Below are 17988 nucleotides of genomic sequence, written 5' to 3' on the forward strand. Positions count from 1 at the left end.
AGACCTCTATGGTTTTGTAATCTATTCATCAGTGTGTGGAATAGTCCTGTTAATAGGTGATATATCGAAAGCCACTGTGTGGAAACATAATGGGAGTTTCTGAGTATCACAAGGTTCATTCTCGCATGCTCTTTGACATAAATACTTTAGACACCTGGAAGATATCCAGGAATCTTAAAAAACACAAAAAAAGCTTCTTGCCATGTCAAGAGGGAGCTAAATTCCACAGTTGTGTTCAGTTTAATTGTCTCTTAACTGTCCACAGCTCACATCAGAAAAATACAGTGAGCATGTGAGGATTTATAGGCCCACTGACACAAACATACATGTTAACTTAAAATGGACTTTTTATAAATCAATTATTAAAATATTCATGTTATCGTACAAATACTGCAATTCACTGTGATTTACCCATGAGGTATCACACATCTGCCACAAAGGTTTCACTGGAAACATTGTTTACTTCATAACCATATATTACTTAGCATCAAAAAAAGAATAACTGGCAATCGACAATGAAGTATAACATGTCAAGCAGTTATCAGACAATAGGTATTCGACACAAATACATTTTCACTTGTATAATACTTCAGGTTGACAGAAGACTTTTTTCCAATTGCACCATTGGAGTACAGACAAAACACGTTTCATCTTCATTCTGTGTGCATATTCTCTCAAGTGATTGAATAATCAATAATATGACTTCAATAGATGCATTAAAAACATTGACAAAAATCTGTACATTTTTGCAGGTCAATATTATGTAAAAAAAAAGTAGTAAATAATCATAAATATAGTATTGAGATAATTACAAAGCACTGAAGTGACACGGAAAAAGTGCACAGTTACTTAAATAACCAACCAAAAATTGACTTCATGTTGCTGAACATCAAGAAACAAAAGATAATGCATAAGACCTTTCTCCAACTTACATGCAAAGCAGATCTCTCGTTATGTGTTCTCTCTTAGCAGGTATTAAATGCATTTAAATGGGGTTTGAACATCAATTTCAGGCGTTTTTATGTTGACAGGTCACTTAAATTATAATTAAAAACATGATATTTTGTAAAAGGCACTACAAAGGCAGTTTTTCCACATTGGCTGAACTGTGGGAGCATATATTACCAGTAAAGCTTGTGTACGTACTTTTTAAAGCTAACAAAGCTGTTGTTGATAATGTTTAATCACTTCTGGCTTCTTTCCTGCAACCACACTGTGCTGAGTGGTTGACACATATGATGGTGCAGAAATGTAACAGGGTAGAGAGGGAACACAGTTTCTACGCCCTTGCAAAAGGCCCTTCCAGGCATGAGCAGGCGATCCATTCCACCAGTGTTATAGCTTTGGTGCAAAACCAGTCTTGAAATGTACCTATTTGAAATGAGGTGTATCAACTGTTCATAATGAGATCTTGTCCATTTTGGACAGTATTGTGCCCTTTCTGTAAGTTTAGTGCAATATGCAATGCTGTTCTTGAATTAATGAACCCTGAATACCACCCCGTTATGCCCCTGGTGTTCTCATTTGCTTATTTTGTTATTACAGTATAAAGATTTTTCTATTTGTTTGTTTTGTTTCCTGTGCATTTATACATTATTTTCAATACCATTCCCTCTGCCACCAGTCAATTCTGAGGCTTCTTCTAATGGAAAGGAGCGAGGAACTTGTGTCATGTAGAGGTGGCTTCCAGGTAGCTCTGGAGTTTTCGTACAGTCGACTCATCCAACGAGAACAGGTCAAAGTCAAAGGTTGTATTGGTGATATTGAAATTCCCAGTCTTTTCTATGAGGTTAACGATCTAAATAGACACACAAACACAAATGTACGCATTACAACCCTAAATCTTGATGTTGCCAAAATAAAGCACTTAATGTACTGTCAACTACACATACACATAAAACACTTTACCTGCTGCAAAATATTCCTCTCTCTCAAAGCCATCAGTCTGCGATGGAGGTCCACGAGCTCCTCTGTATAGGCCTGTTGTTACAGCATTTGTTAAAAAAGTTTCTCGCAGTTTTACGTACAATTAACTCTGTATTTCAGCCATTATTAATGAATATGATTGATTTATTTACCCTTCCTACCTTGTCGTATCCCCTCTTGAGCAGCTTCTCACGGGTGCAAGAGTCTGGACTCTTTTTCCCTAACATCTAACAAAGGACACAAAGGCACTTTTTAAAATGAATAGCAAATCAAACCTCCGGGCTTACGCTTGAAGTTTTACTTCGAGTTTTACTATGCATTTTCAACTTCAGTCAGTGTGTCATAATCTGCAGTTACATCGCTCACAGTTTACAGCAAAGTAAGATATTCTCAACAGAAATCACAAAGAAATTATGAGTAATGTTACCTTGAGGTTTGCTGAGCTGAGTTTTGGAGGAGATGACGGGGCTTCCTGGCTGGGAGGGCGGGACTCTTCATTGCAATCACTCTCACTGTCCATACTGAAACTGAAAACAGGAAATAAATATTGAATGTGAGAGTGAAAGGAATCACAAGCAAATTCAAAAGGCTACCTGGATGTGGTAGTAATTTTAAAGCAACACTTTGTAGTTTTTCAACCTTTAAATAATGTCTCAAAAATGATTACAGTGGTAAAACAACTCTTAACCAGACGCCGCTACTGCCACCTGACCAGCCTCCTGGAGGCTACAACCATACTCTGTGAGTTCTGTGTTCGGGTTGGTACACACAGCCCCGCCCATCCCCTGACTGCCGAAGAGTGAGACATGGTTTCCAAACAACGTTTCTGCATTTGCATATTCCATCAGCTTAGTAAACAAATTCACATGTATTGCGCTGCCCACTGGGAAGCTTATGCAGCTACATTCTTTTACGACACTGGAGCAGACGTTCTATAGTGCTGCTTTAATAACACAAGAGAATACCAGGTCTGTTGAGCTGCATTTAAACTGTACACTTGTGTAAAGCCTAATGCCACAAATCCAGTTCTGTTTACACTGACTCAAACAAATCAATTAAAATTTATGTTACTACAGATACTTGTTTGTAAATCTTTCAGTTATCCAAGAAAGATCAAAACTGAACTGAGAGGAAATGGCACAAACCGAAAGTCGTGGTTGGACGGGGTCAATGTCTTAATGGGTGTCTCCTCCTCAGAACTGCTATCATCATCAGAACCTTCAGACCGCATATCTTCTACCATTGAACGCAGCGGCCCTGGACATTTAAGTTGACGTCATGATACATGCAACAGTAAGGAAAATACAATTCCCAACTTGTACAACAGAACGCAGTACCTTGGCCTTGCTTCTGGGAAGGTTCAAAATCAGAGTCAGAGCTGGAACTTGAGCTGGAGCTAGATGGACTGGAAGGAGCCGAATGCTTTGAACATAGAGAACACATACTTGTTTCTCACAAGGAACAGCACCTTGAACTTTAATCCGTTCATCATTGATGATTTTGAAATATTTTGCACATTCCTACAATTACTGTTCAATACATACCTCAGATTTTGAAGAGAATTCATCCTCAGAGTTAGATTCATCAGAGTCTGGCTGCCTTGTCATATCCTGAACCTCTGGTTTCATCTTGGGCAAGTGGTTATTATCTTTTGCAGTTTTCTTCTCTGTGTAAGTTGAGGGTGTTGTCGAGGTGATGCGGGGAGAGTTGCTGCTGTAGGCTCCACTTACAGGTCCCTTTATGCCATCTAACCCCAATCGCTTCTGTTTCTTGGTACTTAGCTTTGGAGACTCAGTGGCGGAGGAGGGCCGCTTGCTTGGAATTCGAGTGTCCAATTGACCTCCTGCACTCGTTATGGCTCCTCCACCCTTCGGAGGAGTGCTGTCCATCTTGGACTCTCTGACTGTTAGTTTAGACTCTTTAAAGGCAGCTTTGGGCATGGTTTTCCCTGCATCTTTTCTTCTGGAGTCTGAGGCTTTTTTCGAGAAGGAAGACGATGATGACGTGTTACCCCCTTCACGGTCGCTCTCTCTGGACGTGGCTTTGCTCTCTGAGTCTTTCCGCGTACGCTCTCTGTGCTCTTTGGTTGCCTTATGGGCTTTGAGACTTTTGCTGCTCCCACTACCTCCATCTTTGCTAGCCTCCTACAAACACAAGCTTTAGTCAATATTGAATGCATGACATACATGATGACAATCTGGTAGCCGCTCCAAAATAATACTCTAGGCTTCATTCCTGACAAATACAGAAGAATTACCTCCAATCCATTCAACACTATTAATCCAAAAACAAGGCAAATTTGAAAGCCACGAACAAAAAAAGTGTTGTGGGTAAATCATATATAAGTTTGGAAATCAAATGACAAACACAAGCAACGTATGTTTTTAATGTTATATTACAATTGATATTTTCATTACTAACCTTTACTGCATGAGAAGACTTGATCTTCTTGGGATCAGAGAAAGCAGAGAGAGGGATACTAGGCAGGATCGGATAATCTGGGCTGGGCCTCGGCATCATCTCAGCTCCTTCAGGAACCACTATAACCTGAGATGAGCATACAACCCAATGAGAAAGAGTGGAAAAAAGTGAGCCTGTATGTTTGAAAGATCTGATTAAAAGTACAGATAATCCCAAAACAAACAGTCACACACACCCCACCAGCCTTGACCAGCTTGCGTCGAAACTCGTGTGTGGGGTTGTTAAATGTAAGCTTCTCACAGCGCAGGTGGTTAACAGGCGGATTCCCTTCCAGGTTCAAGAAAAGGTCATAATTAAAGCACACCTTTTTAGGTTCTTCCTGTGAAAAAAGGAGATGAGCATGATCAGTCTGTTAAAATGTGAAATATATCCTTAAAAATGTACTATTAATACAAGTAAAAATGTCTTGCACCCTAAAAACTGAGCAGCATGTGAAACATTTACAGTGGGTTACACTTCAGAACATTTAACAGAGAAAATGAAAAAACACCACAAATATTCTGCCAAGAATTCTAAAAAAGCAAATAAACAAATGACAACAAAATCTCAATGAAGGTAAGTCAAAAAGGTTAGTCATTATTGTACTCTTACCAATTACCCTTTGTTGAGTTCTCTCCAATGCAGCAGCCGCATATACTGTATATTCCCGGTTCATGTGTGTGTAAAATCTGTTTGCACCCACTACAAATACTCCTGTCCACAGAGTTGTGTAACCTTTTATCTACACCGAATTGCAAAACCCATCGCAACGTTTCTCTGATATGGGCTACTACTTCTGCCTAAAATAAGCCACACTGGCCATTTTATTTTCCCACATCTAAAAAGATTAGGCACAGCAGATCGCTCAACCTTTTTTATGCAGTTTGCTTGAAATACCAGTTATTCAAGTAAAAAAAGAAACAGTGTTGATTGTGTTGTTAGCATCATTTGGCTGAGGGGTAGGCTCACCTTGTTTTTGAAATAGACCTCTATGGGCATGAGGAAGCCAGCATAGCCTGATTCTTCCACTTTGTATGGAGGCTCTTTGCAAACTGTGTGAGAAAGATTATTTTCAATATGTCATGTGACAAATGGATAGCTAAACATAAAAAACGACATTTAAACTGTAAGATTAAATTTATAAAAAGTACCACCTGAAGATACAGCCACATTAAAAGAGATTTCTGCCCCTATAGCTGCATCAAAAATAATATTTTTAAAGAGTACATAACTAGGGATTTTTAAGGTCCTGCTTTGGTTTATGGAGTCTCCAACAACATGTTTATGTACATAGAAGGTGTAAAAACACTATTATTTCGTAATAATATGTAGTTATTCCTACCTTACTTCTTGACTGACTCTCAAATGATTCGTTCTGCGATTTATCTGTCTAAACCCCTAGCCTAGTCTGATTGGTCAGATGGTCTAGTCTGCTGTGATTGGTCTACCGCGAACAAGGCTCAAAGCTTGTGTTTGGGGGAGAAGACGTAGACTGGGACTATATGTAGTGGCGTAAATCCATGGCGGTTAGCGAATCGGACTAGGGACGACTCGTTTGCGTGATTCAGAGTCAACTCCCTTTTTCCAAGCCAATAACTTTGTTATTCATTAACTCCGGATTTACATTTGGGAAGACTGCTTACTTTCAAACACGGCAACATTACACTCTGCATGAAACGTAAATTTCATGATTTCATATTATGTACTCTTTAAACTAATTTCTCAAACAGTCAGCCCCATCCACTTTGCCCCCGTCTGAAATGTATCCGACAAACAGGTAATCCCACTTCAAACTCATGCCACTGGTTAATCCAGAATAATACAGGTCGGGCCACTCAAACAACGACAGCAATGTGGAAAATGCCACAGGGATAAATTGCTTACACTCTGTAAATCCAATCTGTGTTTGTGATGTATCTTTAACTGGGACCGGAAAAGTATTTATCATCTGAAATTATGCTGTACTGCTATAGAGCAATTCCAAAATTTGAACCTTTTTAGCACACCTATATCTCAGATGTAATTTGCCGGTTTACTGTACATATATCTATGTAATGTCTCTGTTAAGTTTAAAGGCATTTTATTTATTTTTTTACAGTCAGGTAAGTGCAGCTTTGCACACTTTTTTTAGAAAGTTTCTTTCTCATAAATGCACAAAAGGGAAGAAAATATTTTCTGTTCTATGAAGAGTCCTTTCTTCTCCATTTGTTGCTTATTGTTGCTTCTGATTTAATTTTCAGAACTCCTACAAAGTAAGATGTCTCCTAGAAACGTGTGTCCTTTTTCGTCACATCCACAATGCTCGGATATGTCCCTCATTTAAACAGAAAACATAATAAGTAATATTTGATCTGATGTCTGGACTCTATCGTCAGGTATTTGGGAAAAGATAAACGATGGTTTGGTTGGTTGCGACTTTAAATGTCACATCCATAATGCTGGAATTACTTTATAATTGAAGTATTTTACATTCATTCTTATGTTTAAATGTGCTGTAACAACACAATAAAACAATTAATACTAAATATTAATATAATGCATGGCAGCAGCGTAAATGTGAAGAAAACAACCTCTCACACTTGACAAACACCTACAATGTAAACTGTATTGAATGGTTGTACAAAGTACAAAGTTACAGTGAAACTAATGTAGGTACACACACAAAGCCACCTGCCTCTCTTGGGTTTTGGGAAGCTATCGTGAAGTCGGAAGACAACTCTTTCCACAAAGTGCTGAATGTCGCATGTCTCCGGGCCTCGAACAAATACCATCCAGTCATGTGTAAAGCCCTCTGTAGTGACTTTCTTCCTCAGCTGGGCTCTGTGTCCTAGCTCTAGTTTCACCTGTACAGTGCACTGAGAGGATACAACAGACAACAGTCAGTCTTTTGGTTCCGTACAAAATAATAACATGGAGTCAATAGCAAAAACAGTAGTTAGTTGCACAGCAATGACCTTAGTTTGAAAAAGGTTCTCGTAGAGATCTTAATATATTTCTCAATACCAAATCTGTATTTTATCTCAGCACTAGCTCCAGTTCTTGATGTTGCACTATAGTTTGTCCTTTACGGCTTTTCTTGGTACTGGACACCAAATTACAGATAGGCTTGTGAGTGTTAGCTCAGTGGTTAATAAATTTCTTGCCCATGTTTACTTAGTTTGTGTGATTTCTGAAAACAAGCATTTTTCCCAGTGAATGTATAATACACAACTACACCTTTAACGTCTACAGGAGTGGTTTGCGGGACAGGGATTATCTTTAGACAGGACTAGGCCCTAGTTAAATTAAGATATTTAAATTGTCTTTAAAAACATACTATACGAAAAACATAACTGATGTGCATCTTGTGACAAAACAATCACTCTGATATATTTTAAGATATGCAAGTCTAAATTGTATTCGATCAAGACAACCTCAAACTTAGTCTGGGACTAGGCTTAACTCTCCCATAATGTTTTCATTATTTTGGTACTTCCACAGTAACAAACCATAAACTTGCATTCACTCCTCAAATATTTGTTGATGTTCGCTATGCTGTTGACTTGAAAAGCCTAACATTTCACATCTATGCTTTGATGGTGGTCGTGTCTCACAACCTATTGAGCACAATACACATACAGCATGTTTGGGCATCACAGCCGTGTGGGAACCCCATCTATGCAATCTGTCTGTGTAGGCAGCACACTAGGTTTTGAAACACAGCCGGCTAACTGGATTGCTATGGTACGTGTAGGAACTCAGTCCATTCAAAACCCAGTTTTGAAGAAGACACGTGGGTTTCTGTAAACACACATTTGTCACAACGTAGATTTACATAAAACGCTGGAGTATTTCCGCTTGTTTTCTGATTTTAGCATCGCTCAAAGACTAGCTGGCTAAGTTAGCATCCTGGCAGTCAACACAGAAACGTTGGCCTCGAGTTTTAGCCAATACAGCTGCTATAATTGTAACATCATGCATATTTCACTCTACTGAAGGTCTGGCAGTGTCATTATAGTATTATTACCATGTTCTCCATTGTTTCCTATGTTCCGGTCGTTTGGTTTATTTACACAAGCGTTGAAGTAGATTGAATGCACATCCTCGCGGTTACACATCTGCAGGAGTGTGAAGGGAGAAGCAAGTTTGAACAAATGGCCGCGACACGGACAGTTTTAAAATAAAAGCAGAATTGCGGTCCTCGTTCACACACTAAAAAACTCTCCATCTATCACTACAATGTTTGTGTTACTTTATGTACTGTAAAAATACTACATTCTTTACTTGATGCACTATACTATACTTCAATTAAATACACTTCAGACTCAGTTGTTTCTGGCTGATTTATTTTTTGTTTGCAAACACTATAAACACATTGATTTTATAACAATAGCAATTATTAAATTGACATTACAAACCAACAACTAAATATCTATATACTGAGAATATTAGATACTATTCAAAACTATTCAATGAAGCACATGCAAGTTTACAAGCAAGATTAAGCTCAAGTTTGAATTGTGATAAATGGACTGATCGTTTGAGAGACGCTTAGATTTTTCTGTGAAATGAAAACAGTTTATCTCCATTTTGAAAGCTGAAACACACTTCAATCAATAAATGCATCATCTTATTTCATGTTAGAGCTGCGTATACGTTGAATTCTCAGAGTGTAGTGAAGTCTTAGCCAGTAAGGAAGAAGGAGCACCCTCCGGATCTGTAAAAATGCACAAAAGATTTAGTCATTTGCAAACAAAAGTATGAACCTCAACATGTCCAGAACCACGATGAGAGAATAACAAAACAACTTCGGTCCAAGACTGACTAGAACCAGCTTGTTCCATCCGCCCCACAAGCAAACAAAGTCATTCAGTGGTGTATGGATAAGAGCAATACCAGGGTCATTGTGAACTTTGCCCCCATGATTCTTGTGCTGGCACTCAATGTGAGCGGTCATCTCCCCCCGGTCTGGGGTACAGTGGCCGCATTGTAGGCAACTGTATCTCCCTCTGGTGTGTTCCCACAGGATGCGACAGTTGAAGGACTGACCTGACAGATTTAAAAAATAACTTACAGATCAGTTTAGATTCACAGAGACTAATCACAGTGAATTGGCATATGAACAGACACAACAACACACAACAGACACATTTTATCAGAAAAAAAGCAGACAAATGCATGATTGATGCGAGCGGAAACAGAAAATCCCGATAATCATTGGCATCTGATCATTCACCCAAGAACAACATATTATTCACCCAGTGAGAAGCATTTAACATAATCCAGTTCAGGCAGATAAACACGGACACAAGAGTGTTGGGTAAGCAGGTATGTCTCCACACACAGTGAGTTAGGATTCAACACCATCTTTTTTTCCAGAAATGACAACCAGATTTTTGCAAATACTGATGGGAAGGGAACCAATAAAGGAATAACAGCCCTAAGAGCACACTCCCTGATATCTCTTTACATTTGTTAGTGCACCCCTGCATGTATGCATTTAGAGTGGATGGCAGTGGATCGATTTTGCACATCTGCAGGATTCAACTAAATGACACACACAGGGAAACTCTGACCCCGGTTAAAGGAGGGAAGGGGAGAAGGATTAGCACGTAAAGCACTTGAAGGAATTTAAAGGAAGTTCTAATTTTTCCCTCAAGGAATGTGTGTGTGGATTCTCTGTGCCTCACCTGGATCTCATCTCTACTTAAACTCTGACTGCTTGGAGAGTTCCATCTGTGCAAAAGGGGCCCTGGAGGGTCTGGCAGAACAGTGCAACACGACAAAACACAATTCACTCAAAGCGGCCAAGGCATTGTTCCCCCCCAAGTCACTTAAATAACAATTCACGTTCAAAAGGACTCACACCTGTTGATAAGCAGGTGAGATCAGTTGAGCAAACTTTAAAAAAACATATCTGAAAAGGGAGTAAAATGTAGGATGATGTAAAGAACATTGTGATTTGACAAACTTGTTTGGAATCTGCTTTCCTCACTTACAGATGAAAGCATTATAATATCCATTCACCTTGGTTCTTCCTCCAGACCGCATTAGATCCTGGAGATGATGGCAGTAATGGTGAAGAGGGCAGACTTGGAGGACCAGACCTGGGTGACCGCTGCTGCTGCGAGCCCGGATCTGGTAGGTAGGCTGGATTAACAGGAGACAAAGTGGGTGGAAAAGGATTGCAGAGAGTCTCTGGAAGATTTGGGGTTGAGGCAGGACTGGGAGTGGAGAGGAACAGATTCGCAGAGCCAGGAGAGTTTAGGTTTGTGAATGAATTGTTTTCTGGAGATCGCTCGGTCACTGGCATGTGTGTTTGATGTGTGAGCAAAGTGGGTGTGGACTCCATATCCTCTAGCTCCTTTGAGTCGTCTGGATCGGTCTTAACCACAATGTCATCAGAGGTGAGAGGAACACCAGCAGCATCTGCATCAGGCGTCATTCCCGTCTCTGACTTTGCAGCCTTGTTCTTAGCGACTTTAGCGCAGGTTTGAAGGTGTTTTAAAAGGGTGCGGTACGAACGTAGCTTGGCCCGACAGCTCTCACACCTAAAATACAAAAACAACGGTTTTATATTATTTAACACAAAATAAGGCCAGGACTAATATTAGTATAGAAATGCTGCTACACATACAAGGCCTAAGCAGCTTTCACAAAACTTTCCATCAAACTAAAAACTGAAGACTAAAGGCAAAACTACAGACACTTACAAAAAAAAGTTATTTGGTTTGTAATGATGTCTCATATGTTCCATAAGCTGCTGCATGTTGTTAAACGAACCATCACATCCTATTTGAGAGCACAGGAAAACTTTCCCTAGAAAATGAAGGGGATGCATTAGACACCAAACTGACATTATTTACGGCTGCTCAATTTGTCAAGGAACGTTCTTGAAGTAACCAACACAAAGAGTAAAAATATCACAAATGGTCCATCGAAATCAGAGAAGATCTTTATGTACTGAGGTGGTTTAAAATAAATTTACCAGGAAGAGATTGGGCTGTGTTCTTATTGTGGTCCTGAAGATGGCTACTCAGTGCCTCTGGATTGTTGTAGGTCCTCTTGCAACCATAAAATGAACACGACATCTGACAGCCTGAAGTGGAAAATGACTTACATCATTTCTACGTGAAGCAACTAAAAGCATTGATGAAACAAATACAGATATTATGTACTAACATACCCTCCATTGTGCTTGCACAGAGGTGAGATAGATCTTATAATTTTCCACCACAGACCTAAACATTAAGATAAATATTGCACTAGTTTAGATGGGGAAAGGGATAATCCACCCCAACATGTATATTCATTTATTCAAAATCATATACCCTCCCTCAGGTTTTTGTGTTCAACCGGACAACGAAATTTATACCGTTTTGGAACAACTGGGGGGGGGTTATTCATGACATAATTTTAATTTTGGGGTGGAGTAATCCTTATTTAGCACAAATGTTCACGTTAAATTTCGAACAGCACTTAAAGACCTACGTAAAGGTATAGTTCTAGGAATCGTGCGCAAACACATACAGACGTTCTAGTGTACAACAAAAACGTCGCCTTACCGACTCTCTAATTATTTGTATATAAGAGGTGTTATTACTGTCTGTATCAGCTACTAAGCATAAATTACTTCACCGTTTCTTGCGAACACGTTAATTCACCACAATAAATAGCGTTGTCGTGTTTATTTCCACCCTGTCTATGAACAAAATAAGCATCTCTAGCTCTCTCCCTCCCGAGGCGCAACCAGCATGTTAAGCTACATATCGCCACCCACTGTACCGGATGTGTAACAGCTCACGCCTTTTTTGTCCTCCGGGAAGACAGTGCCCCCTACAGGTAAGTCCATTGAAACTACTGTGTAGTTCTGTTCCAAAACCTGCTGGGATGTCTGCGTAAACAGAAGTTTATGGTGCGTTAAGCACACCATAAACCACAAAAACGAAAAATGTTCTCACATAAGTTCAACTTTACAGATTTCCTCAATGTTGTGTAGTGTGTGAGCCTGCCTTAAAGGAACAGTTCACCCAAAATGAAAATCCTGTCATCATTTACTCCCTTCAGTTGTTTCAAATCTATGGAAGTTTCTTTGTTCTGATAGTCTTGTCTTTTTGTTCCATGGTTACCGCAGGATGCAGTTCATGACCAGACCTGAGGGCAGAGCTGAGAATGGGAAACGATGACCTGACAAGAGCTGAGATGATAGAGCTGAATAAAGGACGTGGTAACTTAACACGATTTTTCTACAACACCTCAAATGCTATTAGATTGTTAATGATAATCTTAAATCTATAATTTACCTTATTCGTAAGTTTATTTATTTTTTATTTAGCCTTGTTGTGCAAGCAGTGTTGAGCTTGTGCAGAGGCAGCAGCTTTTGCCAGAGGGGAACTGGAATCCCCTGGTTGGGCCTGGGTTCTCCTGAGGGTTTTTTTCTCGATTGGAGTTTTGGGTCCCTTGCCTGGCCGGGGGGGATGCTTTAGAATTTAGAAGTTAGACATAATTAATATTGCATATAAGAATTGATAGTCTGTTTAATATTTGACCTGTGGTTCTCTCTCCTTTATCTCAAATGTGTGCTTCCACTGTGCGTGTGTGCGAGTGTGTTTGCGTGTGTGCGTCTATGTCAATGTGTGTAAGTATGTATGCATATTGTGTGTGTGGAGCATTTGTATGTCTGTCTTTTGTTTTTTTCACCTTTTTCTTATTTTTACAGGTATATGCCTTTAGTTGTGTTTCTTGTATTCAATGTGTCTCATGTACAGCTGCTTTGTAACAATGAAAATTGTAAAAGTGCTATATAAATGAAGTCAAGTTGAGTTGATAACCACAGAGAAAGATATTTGAATGACATCAGTTTTATTCCTCTTCTTTCTGTCTTGTGAATAAACTTTTAATTTCTCTGAGGTGATCTGAATGTGTTTTAAATGCATTTCAATGGACATATTTTATTAGTTTAAGTCATGTACCGTTAGAACAGGAGAGGCTGTTTTTTATAACCACTTGCCAGCACTGTTGTCCTGCCAAGGACAAAGAAAGTCACACACAGACGTGTAATGTTAGAGCAAAAGTCATGCGCAAAAGAGAATTCAGCAATTTGCCGCAATTGTCATTTAATCCTCTGGTTTATGGAATCGCAGTGAACTTCCCTTCCCTTGTCACTCTGGGGTACCTACTGCGTTTACATTCTGTTGATCTTAGGTTTATTTCACATAGGCTTTTGTTTTATTACAGAGACACTAACTCTTCTGCCCAACATCTTATCATCCTTGATGCATTTTATCAGCGCACGCTATGTTTCTACCTCATATCACATTGCCTTGAAAACTATGCCCTGTCACGTTTACAGGATTCTGATGTTTTGCGAGAACAGCAGAGCAGGCTGATTTTTAGGAATCGATATTCAAGGACTCATGTAATCTTCTGGCCCTTGGTCTGTAAAGAGCCTACGCACAATGCCTCAGCTTTGTCCGTTTTGCAATCCATTAGTGACTCATACAGTAGTTGTGTAGCAGTCTTTTACGTGTTCGCTGCTGTGTCACACCACCATTAAATTTAGACCTGTCCTCCTGCGGCCACAGGCCTGCTAAACTGGTTACCTCAGGCGTCCCCTTCTAGGTGTTTTTTTCTGCATCACATATATCAATGCATCATTCTGGGTGGAGGTTTGGTTGCATGTGTTATGTAATGCATTCAGGCAGGGCTTGTTATTTAAATCCTTTTTTACGATCAGCAACCTTTTGGCCTAGTTTCAACATGATTTGATGGTGCGTGGACCGGCTGGAACCAGGGCCGTCCATAGTGTTGGAAAGGGAGATTTTCATCTGACTTTTTAGTTAAATAATTTTCAAGTTTAAGTTGTTGAAACATTCAAACCTATTCTTTCTTACTATATACGTTCATTTTATATTTATTTTATTTTTTCTTTAGAGTAGTGATGTATAGACTCGGTTTCTTCTCAAATGCTTTTTGTTACTAATGTTCCACAAATGTTATTTTTTTGCTAAGGGAAAAGGTTAAACATTTAGGTGTCACAGTCACCTCCAAATAAGCAGACTAAGCAGGAGTGAAACCAATAGTCCCTTTTTGCCTAAATAAGGCCTATCCTTACCCTTTATTCTTACTATCATTTTGAATGAATTCATGTTTGTTCATCGTTTGTCTTACAGGAAGACTACATTTACATACAATTTTCTTAAAAAGGGGGCAACTTTAAATATGCTGAGTTTGGTCTTTCTAATAAACTTTTTTGGTGTTTAATAAAATGTTCTAAACCTTTGTACTGCATCAGTATGCTTGAGTTACACACTTTTGAAGAGGTTGATGTTGTTGTCTTTGTCTGTTTTCTCAAGGTGGACACATAGGTGGCCAAAATAAAGAACATGGGACAATTCTTAAAAAAGGCTCTTATCATTGGCTTTTCAAACTCAGGAAACTTTTTTGTGATAACATGTTAGGACGTCAAATCCACCTCTGCTTATGCCTTGACAACTGGAGATGTGTATTTCATGATGAATATAGTCAAAAGCAACTTCCTGTGGAATTTTTCAAATGAGAATGTTGTACATGTTCTCTTAGAAGAAAAACTTAAATAAAAACTGTATCCCCACAAATTGTTTGGTGTGCTCGATATTACTAAACCACTGTCTCTAGTAAATATACAGATTTTTACCTGTCAATAGATAGGAAACCCTTGTTACAGCATCCATACAATAGTAGTCCATCTGGATACAAGCTGCCTACTTATTCGATACGGTCCCCTATTTTACATCAATAAATATGTTCTCTTAAGTAATCTTTCCATTGCTTGTATATAAATGTCAAATGCATTAATATAGGTCAGTGAGAAAAACATTTTATTCATGTAGATAAAACTAGAGAGCCTATTGGACCTTGAGTAATAATTGAGAGTGTATTATTTATGCTCACAAGTTTAACATTAAAGACAGAAGCATACACATTTTTTGTTTTAAGGAACACGCACTCCCAAGTGTTGAACCTGTAATAACATTGAGCTTTGGCAACTTTTAATTTATTTACCACGTGTCCTAAAAATGTGTAATGAGTTAATGTTATATGTGTCTTATGGATCAATTTTTTTGAAATTTAGATTTTTACAGTTGTTAGAATAGGACAATATCAGGCTGAGATACAACCGTTTAAAACTCAGGAATCTGACAGTGAAAAAAAACTAAATATTGAGAAATTGGCCTGTGAAGTTGTTAATCAGGGGCACTGTGATAGGCCATCAACTCACAAAAAGAAAGTTTTTATATATTTAAGGTAGGAAATTTACAAAATATCTTCATGCAACATGATATTTACATAATATCCTAATGATTTTGGCATAAAAGAAAAATCTATCATTTTGATCCATTCCATGTATTTTTGTCTTTTACTAAAATGTTTCCGTACAACTTAAGACTGGTTTTGTGCTCCAAGGTCACATATGATCAGATTGGTAAAGGATTTCCTCAAATTTCAATATAAGCTGGTTGTATTAATAAGCTTTGCTCAGCCATTTACATTTAAAAAAAAAAATTGTTTGAAAACAAACACCTGTAAAAAAATAAATAGGGTATTTGTGGCAATACATAAGACTGCAACCTGTCATTTGGAAATCACATCTCAAATGTCACAAAAACAGCCTTCTTTACTTAGAAATGTTGTCAAATTGCAAAATATTCTTTGTGTTAATAAAAGCTTATATATGCATTTGTGACCTCAAGACTTGACTACTGTAATGTACCTAGTGTTTGTCGTGCATCATCAATAAACAAACTACAGTTAGTTCAGAATGCAGCTGCCAGAGTCCAGAAAATACGATCACATAACACCGATTTTATCAACCCTTCACTGGTTACCTGTTAAGTATCGTATTTACTATACTATTTCATATATTCTATCAGAGAGCCTGCGGACTGACTGACCATCCCAGCTCCATTTCAGGCAATTCCATCACCCCCAAAGAGCAAATTTAAGTGACCAACTGTTAACTTTTGACATGTTCGTGAATGTACACGGATCTGTTAGGCACAAAACGAAACGTGATTGTTTGCTTTACCTATCAGTCATATGGCCTCTTGGGCGGGCGTTGGCCAAAGAAAGCGTAGATAAGTTCCAGTCCTTCAGAATGAAGTACGATGGCTACCGAGACTACATTAATGCTAAATTTACATCACTTGACAGCAGTTTGGTGTTATAGCTCATGCCATTACTATTTTGCCTCCTTATAACATTCCTGATATTTGATTCTGATGTCGATCACAAGACCAAATTAGACCTAAACTGTTTCAACACGTGAAAGAATATCGAGTTCTACATAGAGAGCAAGAGAAGACATGAAGAACATCATTTATTTTATAACATCATTTTTCATAGGCTCAATTTAGCTACATACATTTGTGAGTGCTGCAATTGTTGATCCAATGAGAAGCACACCTGTCTTGAGCAATATGTAACAATTCAGCACTCGCTAAGAGACGCTATGACAAAGACAGAGAAGAAACAGCACATGCACTCATTGACTAACAAGTAGCTCCCTTGATGTGCTATATTTGACAATGACTTTAGATTTCAAGTAGGCCTACTGGAGGAGGAGTGAATGTTGGTAGGTTTCTACCTGTTGGTGTGATACGAACATCCACTGAAAATAAACAGAAAAACAATGGTTAGGTTTTAATAACTGTAATCACGAAACAGTACTTTTTGAACGCTTCTTGTTTTTTGTATTATTATACAAAACAGTCAAAAACGTACAACTTAATGTTGTGTTAAACAGGTCAGGGGTCGGGCATGTTTTATCCAAGTGTTTTGGGTACAAAACTGGACCTTTAGCACAGACATATTATATATATAACCTATATAGCATAAGGGACATATTACAAATTAAAAGATTAAAGGGGGTCATATGACACGGCTAAAACGATATTGTTGTTTGTTTTCACATGTAATGGAATGTGTATACACGATTCAGAATATGCTGAAAACTTTTTTTTTGTAGGCTTTCATAACAGTAATTACAATTTCATTTTATCCACAGTTGAGGGTCAACACAAACCATATGGATACTTTGCACATTCTTCAAACAGTGAAACAAAAGGAGGAGGTACAGTTGACTCCAATGACTGTATATGTGTTCCATTGTGTACACGGTTGTTAATGTTTTAATTTGTAATTTGTTGTTTACGCTATATATGTTATGTAAAATGTTTATACTAAATGTCCAGTTTTGTGCCCAAAACACTTGGATAATACAAGAGTGAATCTTAAAAATTTCACAAACCATATACAGACAGTTGGCATCAGATTTTTGTTATGGAGTTAGCCTGCATTTAACAGATAGGCTATTTAATGTTTATGTTGAGAAACTCACCTGATGTTGTGGAGGTTTTATATGAAGGGGATACTGTTGCATTTGCAGTGCATATGTATTCTGTTGAAAAACCACAGTCTGAATCAAAATAAAGAGAAAACATTTTTCAAGAAATTACATTTAAACATGAAGAAAACACAGAACACCATATTAGAAAAACACAAAATTGTCAATCATCATGTCATTACCATTTTCTATGAAACAACAACTACATTTTAAAGAACTGAGAATACCTTACCTTTCAC

General features: G+C 38.3%; 2 protein-coding genes across 9 annotated transcripts; both read right to left on the reverse strand.

Annotated features, from left to right (window-relative positions):
• Positions 1-329: 329 nt before the first annotated feature.
• On the reverse strand, positions 330-8501 carry mllt1b (MLLT1 super elongation complex subunit b). Of its 3 annotated transcripts, none has more exons than XM_056744485.1 (12): positions 8393-8501; positions 7061-7241; positions 5356-5438; positions 4583-4726; positions 4348-4473; positions 3471-4070; positions 3264-3348; positions 3072-3183; positions 2354-2453; positions 2088-2153; positions 1909-1980; positions 330-1798 (listed from the first exon to the last, which is right to left on the reverse strand). In XM_056744485.1, the coding sequence occupies exons 1-12, from the start codon at positions 8402-8404 to the stop codon at positions 1670-1672; spliced, it is 1710 nt and encodes a 569-aa protein (XP_056600463.1). In that variant the 5' UTR covers positions 8405-8501; the 3' UTR covers positions 330-1669. The 3 variants fall into 3 exon arrangements, with proteins under 3 accessions (XP_056600463.1, XP_056600462.1, XP_056600464.1); XM_056744484.1 differs by having other exon boundaries at positions 2079-2153; XM_056744486.1 differs by lacking the exon at positions 8393-8501 and adding an exon at positions 7341-7602 and having other exon boundaries at positions 2079-2153.
• Positions 8502-8694: 193 nt separating this feature from the next.
• Positions 8695-12140, reverse strand: znf414 (zinc finger protein 414). 6 transcript variants are annotated; one of them, XR_008906345.1, is made up of 8 exons: positions 12004-12115; positions 11552-11606; positions 11354-11464; positions 11079-11184; positions 10393-10916; positions 10056-10126; positions 9262-9414; positions 8695-9082 (listed from the first exon to the last, which is right to left on the reverse strand). XR_008906345.1 is itself a non-coding variant. In XM_056744626.1 (7 exons), the coding sequence occupies exons 2-7, from the start codon at positions 11556-11558 to the stop codon at positions 9006-9008; spliced, it is 978 nt and encodes a 325-aa protein (XP_056600604.1). In that variant the 5' UTR covers positions 11559-11606; positions 12004-12115; the 3' UTR covers positions 8695-9005. The 6 variants fall into 6 exon arrangements, 5 of the variants coding, with proteins under 5 accessions (XP_056600604.1, XP_056600601.1, XP_056600603.1 ...); XM_056744626.1 differs by lacking the exon at positions 10056-10126; XM_056744623.1 differs by lacking the exon at positions 10056-10126 and having other exon boundaries at positions 8695-9414; positions 12004-12140.
• Between the last annotated feature and the right edge of the window lie 5848 nt (positions 12141-17988).

Source organism: Triplophysa dalaica, chromosome 3 (genome assembly GCF_015846415.1).
Source record: "Triplophysa dalaica isolate WHDGS20190420 chromosome 3, ASM1584641v1, whole genome shotgun sequence".
Classification (NCBI taxonomy): Eukaryota; Metazoa; Chordata; class Actinopteri; order Cypriniformes; family Nemacheilidae; genus Triplophysa; species Triplophysa dalaica.

What these genes read in the sequence shown, in the direction of transcription:
- mllt1b (XM_056744484.1), bottom strand. An exon ending in AATTCTCTTCAAAATCTGAG is followed by an intron (nt 3,349 to 3,470) that starts GTATGTATTGAA and finishes CTATGTTCAAAG; the next exon opens with CATTCGGCTCCTTCCAGTCC. An exon ending in TCAGCTCAGCAAACCTCAAG is followed by an intron (nt 2,154 to 2,353) that starts GTAACATTACTC and finishes GTCCTTTGTTAG; the next exon opens with ATGTTAGGGAAAAAGAGTCC.
- znf414 (XM_056744623.1), bottom strand. An exon ending in CACAGCCCAATCTCTTCCTG is followed by an intron (nt 11,185 to 11,353) that starts GTAAATTTATTT and finishes TTCATTTTCTAG; the next exon opens with GGAAAGTTTTCCTGTGCTCT. An exon ending in GGTCTGGAGGAAGAACCAAG is followed by an intron (nt 9,415 to 10,392) that starts GTGAATGGATAT and finishes TAAATCTGTCAG; the next exon opens with GTCAGTCCTTCAACTGTCGC.